At 42.4% G+C, this 12,393-nt stretch overlaps 1 protein-coding gene across 1 annotated transcript in view; it reads right to left on the reverse strand.

The window, feature by feature from the left end:
* The window catches only part of LOC118417597 (hydrocephalus-inducing protein homolog), a gene marked incomplete in the record, with an annotated part of 61,778 nt that overhangs the window by 14,941 nt on the left and 34,444 nt on the right, over nt 1-12,393 (reverse strand). The window contains 22 exon segments of the mRNA XM_035823194.1: nt 426-596; nt 1,032-1,173; nt 1,655-1,744; nt 2,378-2,539; nt 2,904-2,986; nt 3,811-3,979; nt 4,329-4,528; nt 4,705-4,903; nt 5,371-5,543; nt 5,829-6,108; nt 6,498-6,680; nt 6,834-6,878; nt 7,128-7,306; nt 7,738-7,822; nt 8,322-8,473; nt 8,761-8,943; nt 9,210-9,447; nt 9,749-9,877; nt 10,078-10,311; nt 10,525-10,608; nt 11,032-11,173; nt 11,686-11,869. Coding sequence (XP_035679087.1) covers nt 426-596; nt 1,032-1,173; nt 1,655-1,744; nt 2,378-2,539; nt 2,904-2,986; nt 3,811-3,979; nt 4,329-4,528; nt 4,705-4,903; nt 5,371-5,543; nt 5,829-6,108; nt 6,498-6,680; nt 6,834-6,878; nt 7,128-7,306; nt 7,738-7,822; nt 8,322-8,473; nt 8,761-8,943; nt 9,210-9,447; nt 9,749-9,877; nt 10,078-10,311; nt 10,525-10,608; nt 11,032-11,173; nt 11,686-11,869 — 3,507 coding nt within the window.

Consider the following 12,393-nt stretch of genomic DNA (forward strand, 5'->3'; position numbering starts at 1 on the left):
TCATCCTCTAGGAACCCCCGAACAGATGTGAGAGTGAAAATAAAAAAAAGCTTGGCCCCCAAAAAAGTTGGTTTCATTGTGGAATTTAAGTGGTCAGGGAGGTTCAACAAATGAGTTAACACACAGAGTATGGTATACCAAATAATAGTCTTAATTTTTTTCTTTCAGTTCTTGTTTGACTTTTGAAATGACCTTTTTTAGCATTCTATGACATTAGTATCCATTTTTTTCTGACATTTTTTTTTCAATCTACAGTATATATTTGTTCATTTTACAGCTGCTTTGTACGTTTTACAGTATGGTTGAAAACTTTTTTTTGGAAACAGGCAGATGTCATTCATAGAAGCTTTAAATGTACTGTACTTTAAATGAAGCTGTCACATTCATTGCAATGACTTTACTTTGCATCTCATCCTATAGCTCACCTGGGAAAGCATCTCGCTAGCTTGACTGTTCTGCACAATACGGTGTTCCTCAAAGATGGCTCCGATGTCAGAGGTGTTGATACTTGGGATGCAGGCCTCAGCCACCAGTCGGTACGGGATACCGCCTGGATGGTCCTCTGGGTCACGGTCAGAGATCTCAATAGCAATGTCCTGGAAATCAACGGAAAAAGCAAACTCAGTAACTATTGTGGGATTGCTTGCTTTCCAGACAAAACCTGGCAATATACGGATTCTAAAGTAGTCAGTGAGGAACTAGCTTTTGAGGATTGAACTTAACTCTTTGAAAATAAACTAAACAATACAGGGATAGAAATCACAAAGAAGGTGTGTACTTGGCAAAAAAAGAGGAATTCTATGATTCTACACTGTAAAAAGACATCAGTTCTTGCATTCACTTTTAAATATACTTGCGTTATTCATAAACTCAGTATAATAACTTCAACTTTGGTACATATAGGACACAGGTTACTCTGATGTATCCATGAAACATACAAAGGACTACATGTACATCCCAACTTTGGTACATATAGGACACAGTTTACTCAGACTGATGTATCCAGGACACATATAAAGGGCACCACTCACCACTTCTTCCCTGCCTGGCTGCTCCCCCAGACAGTCCACCTGGACCTGCTGATGCCCTCCAGGCTGGATTAGCCCAAACCCAGGGTACACGGTGAACATGCCCAGCATCAGGCGAGACTGGTTGGCTTGTGTAACCTCTTGTCTAAAGTACAACAGCAGCTATTGTTATGATCACACTACACCCTAACACCACTGGAAAAAAGCACACCATTTCTACGTATCTGCACAATGGAGTATAGGAGCTACAGACTGCTCTAGTGGCTTCTATACAGTAATTCACCCCAACTACATATTATGCATAAAATATGCCAAAAAAATACAATGAAGACCCAAACATAAATCAGAACAAGGTTACTGTCATGTTGCAAACAACCAATTTCTGAAGTCCTCTAATCAGTAGGGACATAGGAAGAGTTCATTAACTGATTCTTCCCATACTTCAGAAAAGTAGAAAAGGAACACCATAAACATCTGTTTATGACTACTGGCAATGCTTCAAAATGTGATTTTGATAGCACACAGTCACATTTTGTATTCAGGGATAACAAATATTTGACAAAAATCTTTGCATATAGCTGAGGTTTCCTATTTGCATTGTCGGGATTTGACCAAGTGTTCATTACCTGACAGATTCTGCCTTCTTTGGTTTGGTGATGGACTTGCCAGAGCTGGAGCCATCACGGGACTTGGTGCGAGCTTTACCCGGTACGGGCCTGGTGAGGGAATAGTGACAGGTATAATGGCACAGTGTAGCTACAGACTCAGGCGTGCACTCTCCTTGGTGCTGAACTACCAGCAGGTGTTGTGTGGGGTGCAGCAGCAGAAGGCCTAGGCTAAACTAGCTAGCCATAAGCTACTACACACTAACCTTACCTGGTGGGGAAGTGACTGAGCATTCTAATGCTTTTACTGCCAAACAGCAGTGTTTTACTGCCATGTATCCAGCGAATCATCAGGTAGGGAAAGATAAAACATGTTGAGAAAGTAATGAGACAACATACAATGTTGGGAAATGGAATACATGTAATAAAAGAAATGACATACATGTACATATTCTTAAGTCCTATCATACAGACATTCACAATAATTGGCACCTTTTGAAATATATATGCATTTGTCTTTGTATCATGTATATTATCCTTAATATACATGCATCAACAGCAAATGGCTCACACCAGACAGATTTTTCAGGTAGTAAAAGAGAACGATACAAAATATATCTAGAAGCATGATGAATACCCAGAAATACCCCCCAAACCAGTTTACATTTCATTGCAATATTGTATGATGTTATTGGCAAAATGCCTTACATATGTAATAAGTTAATAATAAAGAGTTTCACTCACAATCTTTTCTGTGGACTCTGTGCAGCTGTCTCCTTGATGTAGCGGATGATGCTGTACTTGAAGTCAAACTCTCCCTTGTTCTCAATGGTGATGGTGCGGGACTTACGGCTGTTCACCATCATGGCACCAAAATGTATGTCTTTCTCTGGATAGATGATGTATCTGTACCATAGCAATGTTGAAATGTTATAAGTTTGTGGAACTTAGAAAATAATTCAATTGTTGATATTCTGCACCTCCCTTGAACAAGTTCTTAAAACTTCTGTTCTGTAACAGTTCCAATGATTTTAAGTTGCTAACGTAAGATTTACTTTTTGCTAACAGCAAATAACCATTTGCTATTCCTTTGCTGCAATAACCAGCTATATTTATGCATGGATTAATCCAGGTTGAAGAAACAAAATGAAACACTAAGTCTTGTAAACACAAAATGAGAACTAGAGCACGTTCAGCTCATGATGGACTTAATCTGTAGTGAGTATAAAAATAAACTACAAGAATGTGGTACATCAAGACAAGTTCTTACCTGCTGAAGACAGATCGCACGGACAGTTTGATGGGGATGCTGGCTATTGTCTCCCCCTGGTCACCCAGGCTGGGTTCTATCACCTGTAGGAGGGGACATCAACATGTCATCATCAATATTCTAATGAAAGCTCATCCAAGATACAAACTTGGTCCAGAGATACATGTGGCCCAAGTTTGTATCTTGGATACTGAGCAGGACTGGTTTGTGATGGTTGTCAAGGAGGCCATATGCATAAGGGCGCATCAACCCTTTCTTAACCGTGACGGTGGCAGGTTCCGTCTTCCTGGCATCTACAATTCGCTGCTGATGTCATCTTCCGACTTCCAGAACATCAGCAAAGCAAATCAGACATATGAAGAAGGTCGACGAGTTTGACCAAAAATTTATGGTGAGGTTCTTTCTATGTGTTGGAACAAAGCTTAAACTGTACAACTATGTCATCATCAGCTGTAAACCATATGTGTTGTATAGTCTTGGGTGTGCAACTACCTGTGGCAGTTTACCAAATGTAACATCATGATTCAGACTCTGATGAAGAGTTTAACACAAACAACTACAGTAGGTTTAAAGGGATTAAGGAAGCTATCTACATCAGAGCTTTGCAAACATCCCTGAACAGAGACGGTGGGTGCGATAGACTTCCTGCAACCTATGATCCACTGCTCACTGAGTCACGTGTTCTATCTACATAACATGACGTCACGGCAGCAGTGGATTGTTCATTCCTTGACAAAGACTGGTGCTGTTCATTTGAAAATTTGGGTGAGTCCAATTCTTGTGTTGGAATTCCCAGTTCAACTAGTTCAAGAATGACTTCTAACAACACAGATGAACTTTCAAGTTAACTACAGTAACCATTGCGTGGTGCCTGAGAATTGTATGTTAAACCTGTGCAGAGACGTACCTTACACCTGAGGATGGGCTGGTCCTTGATGTTGACCTCGTAGCGCGAGCGGAAGATGACCTGGACCTGGGTGGGTCTGTCGGTGGGCAGGAGCGACCCGTGCTGGGGCAGTACCGAGAACAGACTACCCACCTCAGGCAGGTTAGGGTCACTGGTCTCAAACATAAACCTGGGGACAGATGGGCAAAAAGTGTTGTCATTTGTGGCAGAGGTAAGGTTGATACTGTCCCCGAAATAAACATTTTCCTCTAAATACATTTTGATTCATCCTTGCTGAAGTAATCTGAAGAAATTTGTGTATACAAAGAAATTTGTATGTACAATCTATACAAATTTAAGATACCATTATGTAAAATGTATTATATGTCGATAAATTTATTAGGACTCAATCTGTATCTCTGTTATATTCCATCTGAACCTTACCTCCCTCATGACCTCAATGAAAAGCGGCCTGCTGACTGATTTGAGCTTCTCATGAATAGATAAAGGTTCAAACAAACAAACAACAAATTACTTACTCATAACCAATCTCATATCTTCCCTTGTTCTTCAGCGTCAGGGTCTGCTTGGTCTCATCCATGACACGGATCACGCCAAAGTCAAGCCCACCATCTGCACCTTTGGGGAAGCTCATGTCCAGAGCAACATCATAGGCCTCAGCATGGACCTGAATGTTCTCCACATCCACCAGACCCATGATGTTATCCACATCTGACACCTATGGTTTAGGAAAGATATAATGTTACATGTTAAGGTGTAGGGCTATGGGCATGATGTAAAAAATACGACATTGACAGCAGATGGTGTGGATTTGTACAAAATAATTCCTTTGAACTGTAAATCTAAGTATGACTCCTGTCTAATAAGATGAATACAGCCAGAATTCATTTTTACCTCCAGACGAATGATCTTCTTGGTGTTGGTTGGCTTCATGGCACGGAAATGAGCATGTAGAGCCAGCTCAGACTTGGGGTCAATGACCCCTTGCTCTGCAGACAGAGAAAAGTCATCTCCAAGATTCTCCACCCCGCTAATGCGCCAGGCCACGGGCAGAAGGGTTGGGTTTCTCAGGTAGATTGTCTTGGTGTCTTTCCTGGAGAAATAGTTGTGATGGTTTATTGAGAAATCCGTATCACTGAAGGCTGCAGCCCAAAGGCTGAATTGGTGTGTGATATTGCAATATAAAGTTAACATACTAAGTCAATGTTTAAAACACGCAAATCATTAAAAATGGAGTGTAGTCAGTGCAAGAATATACATGATATCGACCAGCGAGTTCTTAAAATAGGGACATACAGTACTTATAATTGTAGAATTAGGTCATAGAAACTTCTGAATAGTTGAGTGGATGGACCATGTGTGGAATGGCACTTCTACAATATGGCTCTTTTCAACAAGTACAATAAACAGTTATTTTAGCATCTTGTCTTTTAAAGTGCTGGAATTTTAGACAGCCTGGATTTGAACACTCAACCTTTTGCATGCTGTTTGAGTGTGGTTAACTGTAGCTACAAAGTCTGTATATTGCTAACCATTATTGTTTGTAGCCATAAGACTAACCTGTGCAAGAGGACCTTCTCAAAGAACAACTGTTTGCGGTCCATCTCTATCTCAGGCTTGACTCCATGGCAGGAGATGCGGAACACCACAGGCTCCGGGTTCTCCCTCACACAGCACACCAGGCAGTCCTCAAAGTAGCCAGGCGTCTTTGGGTAGGCCCAAATGGTCAGCTCCTAAACGACCAAAAGGATTGTATGTTAATAAATCACTGATATTTCTAAACGGCTGCTATTTGTACCTTAGACAAAGAGGTTGATACAGGGTTTTACCTTACCAAAGCTCACTTTCCATACTAGCCAATATGCATCCATAACTTTGCCTATTTAAAGTCATCATTACTATCTTGTCTTGCATAACTGATGCTGGCCTTGGTGTTCTTTAATCTTGTACATACAGAAGATCAATATAAGATTACACAAAGCTGTTGCATCAAAAAACAAGACCTAGCCGGACTGTACCTGTGACTCAGTAGGCTTGAGGAGCATGCTGGGTGGATCCAGTAGGTACGTGGTAGCCTGAGCATCCTGCTGGAAACAGAAGGTGATGTCTGCCTCCAGCGGAGAGGTGTTCATGATGGTTAGCTTCTCCATGTTCTCTGGGTACCTGCCTTCCTTGTACCTGTCTCTTGTCTTCCCGCACAGCAAGGGTCCGAATTCCATGATCTCCGTACCCAGGACGTACTTCTTGTGGATGATCTCGTCAGACTTCTTGCTCTTCTTGCGGTGGGGAAAAACAACTCTGCAAGCAACACAACGCAAATTCAATGTTGATGACAGAAATTGTTTAAATTCTATTTCCACAGGATGTCTGGGATGTAAAAAAATCTGATTTCAATCCAGTATTAGAAAACTAATAGATAGTCTTCCACTGGTCGTGACAGAGAGGACAGACACTACATTGTATGTACAGTATTTACAGGTTCATTATAACAAGGAAATTTCCCTAGCTCTTTACAACAAGCTTAATGAACAGTGGACCATGGCATAACGTTCCATCCTAAGGACTGCAACCCTTTCCAGTCGTGTGCATGTCAGGTGACTGACACAGCCAACTCACGGCTTCTAGTTCCAGAGGCAGTGCCGCTAACCACTGCACACTGGCAAAAGTAGTACAGTTATTACAAATACCTGGGTTCTCTGCTGATTGTTGGGAAAGCACAGATTCCTCTGCAGTACAGCTGGTACCGTCTGCGGGTCCCAACAATCTCAAAGTTCAGCGTCTGATCAAACTGTCCCAGATCCTCCGACGTGAAGCGGAGACGCAGCGTCACGTCTCCGCCGGCAGGGATGACCCAGCGGAAAGTGCTTAGCCTGGAGGGATTCACACACAAGTTCTTAATACATCCAAAATTATGTTCAGAAAATACATGTGCCAACACAAAGCAAGATTTGATTATAAGAAATTTATTGTTATCTTGAACTATAAAGATCTTAAGAAATTAGATAAGCATGGTAGAAACTTACTTTGGGCTTTTATGTTCAATTGCCGTAGAAGTGTCTCCAATTGTGCTGCAAAAAAAGTGTATTGCATGATTAATAATCAACACATAAATTAATCTATCTACTTGCCTAAAGTATGGATTATGGATCATATGAAAAGAATTTCAGATTCAAGTTCAAGCACGATATTCAAGATTAGAATCAAACAGGGATGCTACGCCAAGCAGAGCAGCTTAACATTTTGTCAGGAGCATTGGCATATATCTTTGAAACTTTGAGATTTTTTCTGCAGAAAGCAGAGAACTTCTGATCACAAACCTTTGTCCATCTGCCTCTGACCCAGGGGTAGCAGCCCCGGGGGGTGGGGAGGGTGCTGACAGAGAGCTCCTCCTGCCCTTCCTACTGGCCGACTTGCGGCGATCCTTCACGCTGTCCGTCCCCGATCGCTTGTCACGTTCCTTGGACCGTCCACGACTAGAGGTTGCTGTGTGCTCCTCCTGTTTGGGACAATATCAGAAGTTATTATTACTTCAAACTGGGCTGAACAGCATAGTGTTGCCATTGTCACTGTGCACAATGTAAAATGCAGAGTTCATTAAGGTATAACCGTCCTTAACTGGCCAAGATTATAGTTTCTACCCTTGCATAAAGTGAAGGTGTCCTCCCATCATTGAAGGTTCACAGTAAGACTTGTTTCAATGGAGTCTCAAGACATATTATATAGTAACATCTTTATCAGCGCTGTCCTTGGTTCTGAAGTAGCAGCTGGTGTTGTGTGGGGTGCAGCAGCAGAAGGCCCAGGCTAAACTAGCAAGTTATCAATTTGACTTTTCATCTGTCGATTCTTATAGCAACCATGGCTATATGGCTAGTTCAATGTATTTAGATTGTGATCATCTTGAATTACACATGAATGTGCAGAACTTACCTTTTCAGGCTTGGTAGACTTGTCTGGTGTGACAGATTCAGTGTCAGGCTCAACATCAGGCAGTCTGTCCTCAGGTGCAACGTTCCTATGAAAGAGGTTGATACAGGGTTTCACCTTGTGCACCAGAAGCATTATATGTACAATATGTACAATAGAATTCTATTGCATGAGAAATAAGCATCTAAAATTGTTAATATCCGGTATGAAAAAGCCCGCTTGCTATTAAGAAATCTCTACTGAAAACATGCTTAACATGCTACATTACATCAGAAGCATTGCAATTTTATCAAGACACAGAACACACAATGCAATAAAGTACATAACTTTATGGGTAAAATGACAATTAAGAACACTTTGTGACAAAGAAAGCGATTCAATACAGTAGATTTTCCAGCAGATGTCGAGGTAAAAGAACACTGAGATTATTTTGAAAACTTTGTCTTGGCTTGACACAAGAGCTGATTACAGTAAATGAAATATTTAAATGTAGACTAGAAGAAACCTTAAAAACCAAGACTTAGTAGACATCCAACACACTGGGATGGCAGATACAATGAGCAAGCAGACATTATGTTTTGGCTTACGGGTCATCTTGAGAAGCTGCCACAAAGATGTAGTGGCTGGCCACGTCTGTGCCGGGCGGGGATTTCCTCTTGACGGGATACGGAACCACTGAGAAAGTGGCAGGAGGTGGGATAGGTGGGCCGCCGGGACCAAGACCAAGTCCATCCAAAATCTAGGGATAGGTAAAAATATCAGTTAACTTCATCAACAATCAACAATATCTTAAAACTGTCTGCTACCAAAATGTGCAAATGTGTTTCTGAGATAATGATCTGAAATAATCTTAGAATGACAAAAGGTAACATTATGCCGGATATATGCAATGAACTTTCAATGTGATCTTCAGGGAAATTCAGGCAGCCTCTGCATGGTTGCCTACTAGCCTGTAGTAACTGTTGCTCTGTTCTTGTGAATATTGAATTGAACAAACCATAAAGATTACTACGAAACTTAACACACCTCGTCCACTGGAGGCAGCTGTCCTGAGGTCAGGAGGCGAGGCCCACAGGGGTCATCTGGGTCGCTAGCGTCTAAGATGATGTGTGGCACCCCCAGCTCCTCCTTAGCCTGCTCCTCCCCACCCTTGTCACTGTCGGCAGGGAAAGGTTCTCCACCAAGCTGGGAGGTGGGTGTGCCAGCTCCCTGGAGAAAGATATCATATACATGTAAGTCACATCAGGTCTATCTATATATGGGATTGTATGCAATGACATGCAACTGAAAAACCCTAATCAACAGCAGCTATTTCTTTCCCTAGAGAAATTCATATGTCACTAGGTATGGCTTGGTAAGCTAAAAAGGTAATGTACAGTAACAGCAATTTAAAAGTATCTTACTGGTATAAAGGATGACTGATAACAAGAATGACCATGCTAATGAATCAAGAATGATAACAGAACCATTGGTACCTCTTTCAGCCTCTCTAGTTTCTCCTTCTCCAGACGTTCTTTTTCTTGTTTCTCCTTCTCCAGCCTCTCCTTCTCCTTGTCCTTGGCGCGACCTCTCTTGGCGGAGGGCGGTGGTTGGTCGTCAGCAGACTCCTTCTCCTCCTCAGGTGTGGTCGGCCTGTGCACAATCAGCTGTGTGCGGTCCCAGAACTCCAGGATGGGGGAGATCTCTTTTTGCGTGTGTTCGTATGCCTTGAATCTGTACATGTAGAAATGGTCTTGCATAAGTTTTCTGAAGATAATTTGTTTATCCGAAGTTGTTGTCATCAAACTCCAAAATTTTGAGTTGAAATTTTAAAGTCAAGTTGCTGATATTCACAGGTAGTCATGACGGGATCCTCTTAATACAGGTTTAAAGCAACTTCACCAGCTATGAAATTTTTCAAATAAACATTGGTACCTCAATGCTGGTCTAGTGTATCATGTTTTAAATTAGTAAATTTAGCTTTATTCATATTCTTATCCTTTACAACACAAAACATCCAGATAACAACATTCACCTGTTGGACAGTTGGACCTCCTCTGGGGGTGGCTCTGGCACAGGCTCCTCCCCTACTGTGGCCGAGGACTCCTTAGCTGTCACATCTGTCGACACGGGACGTCCTTTGCCATCCTTTCCCTTCTTTTTCCTGATTGGACAGAATTCAAATATGACTCCTTAATCTAGATATGCTGTGGAACACTGGAAAATTTGGCCAAAGAAGGTTCAAATTTACCCATAGCTTCAAAAACGTTTTTACCTCAACAAGTCTTCTCAACATATGGTACCAACAAGTCTCAACATATCAGATAGGAAATGATCTAGTTAGAATTGACAGACATCACATACTTTCCCCCTTCATCTTTCTCATCGCTCTTGTCCGTCTCATGTGACTCTGGCCTGCCTGCAGCGGATGGTGAACCCTTCGCGCCGTGCTCCCCTGCTCCGTGAGAACTGACGGCCTTCAGTGCCGCCACACGGTCTTGGCTTGGAGCTCCGCCCGGCTTCCCGCCAGCTACGCTCTTTTTACCCGCAGCGCCACCGTCGTCCTTGCCTTTGCCACGCTTGCCTTTGTGCTTCAGCCTGGTGAAAACGATCATAGCATTATTCATCCTGAATCAAGTCTAATATGACTAAGTTAGATTAAATGTAGTTGCCAGACATATGGACTGACTTTGTCATCCCACCCACAAAAACCTTCTACATACCACATAATCATATTTCATCCGTACCATACCATTAGACAAAAACCATATGCCTTAACTGCATGAGTGTAACACCCAATGCAATCCTCACCTCTCTTCCTCCTCCCTCTTGGCCTCCAGCTGTGCTTGCAGCTCACGCTCTCTTCGTTCCCGCTCCAGTCTGTCTTCCATCTCCCTGTAGTGACAAAAAAATATTTTGTAGCCAGCAAGCCAAAAAATCTGACACTATTTTGCAATGGTTGACATTGACCTTAATTGTGTTGGCATGTGTGAAAATGTCAGGCCAGTTAAATTGTGCAAACTACTAATAGTATGTCCATGAATAGTTTCATCAGTTCGGTACGTCACTGAATAAAGAGACTCTTTTTACTCAACCATTGCTTTATCATCACCAACATTTTGGTGACTGCCTGTCACCTTCTTCAGGGCAATTCTGACTGGTTCACATTGTACTGCAGGTAAATTTATCTACTAACTGTATGTACAATATTAGTCAGTGCTGTTCTGCCAAACAATTTCCATACAGCCCCCTATTCTAATCCTCCCTGTTTGTTCTGTACAACCCTTTCATTACACTACTCAGGATCCATACACTGACCTCTGCATCCGTTCTTTCTTGGCAACCAGGTGTCTCCTGTCAATCTCAGCCCTCTGCTCAGGTGACAGGTTGTCATACTCATCTTCTGACATTTCTTCCAGCGCCGCTTTTTCCTCCTCTTCCTTCTGTTTTGCTAGCCGTTCTGAAATGTACAATTCCATGCAGGTTTTCAAAACAATATGTTAAGTACTGACCACAAATACTGTACTATTTGATTATACTGCTGCATGGGTGGCAGCAGGCGGTTTGTCTTCACACCGCCCTTTCGTGCCGCTCAGTCCAGCAGGTTCACACTGCTGACGAGGCTGCAAACATTGATGCCCTTCTTAACACATCTCTTTCCAAGATAACTGACCAAACCTGCAAACATTGATGCCCTACACTTTTTCCAAGATTTCCTTGGTCTAAAACTGACCAAACCTGATGAAAACTAAATATTTCAAATTTTCTTTTATTGATCAACAAAGTACAGTACAGGACAGGGAGGCAATACACTCTGGCAACATGCTGATATTAAACAAATACAATACCAATAACAAGCAATTTACAGCAAGTGGTAGCTAATAGTTTGGGCATTCCAAGATACACGCAGTGCAACAAGTTATTCGTTGAAGGGTTTAGTAGGTGATTCTTTCTAAAGACAACACTCCTCACCTTTCTCCTCCTCCTCCTTCTGCTTGCGAGCCTTGAGCACAGCCATCTCCAGACCCAGAGTGATGAAGTACATGTACTTCCTGTTGTTGAAGGCCTTCAGCACAGCCAGGCCAGCGGCAGTCTGACTGGGGCTGAACAGGGTCTCCAGCCCATCCATAACCACACCTTGGTGACAGTCGTTCAACTGAGGGTCAGAAACATTGTAAAGGTCATGTATTGATAGGTGAGGCTCAAGCAACTGAGTTGCAAGAATGATGAAGAAGATATATTTCATTCTCTAAAGATATTCCAGAGGCGGCGGCACCAAATTTCGTTTGGGGGGGCGAACTTTTACTGACATAACTTTGCGACACCGCGCTACCCTCGTTGCGCCGGAGGCGCGACCATCCTAGGGGGGTCCGGGGGCATGCTCCCCCGTGAAAATTTGAAATCTTGACCCTCTAAAACGCAATTTCCTGCGTTTTGACGGGCAAATTTTGCTGCCAGACTAAGCTAATTTTGATGACACTTCTGTTAGAAAGACGCATGCTTTTAGCAAGAGTGCAAGCTGTCGCAAGGTTGGTCTGGGGAAATTTTAAAATCTGCACCCTCTGAAACGCCATTTTCTGTATTTTGAGGGACAAATTTTGCTGAGGGACTATGCCAAATCTAATGCCATTTTTGTGAATGAACGATATGTTTGAGGGCGATGACCCACGCCTCAACAAA

Source organism: Branchiostoma floridae, chromosome 6 (genome assembly GCF_000003815.2).
Source record: "Branchiostoma floridae strain S238N-H82 chromosome 6, Bfl_VNyyK, whole genome shotgun sequence".
Taxonomy (NCBI): Eukaryota; Metazoa; Chordata; class Leptocardii; order Amphioxiformes; family Branchiostomatidae; genus Branchiostoma; species Branchiostoma floridae.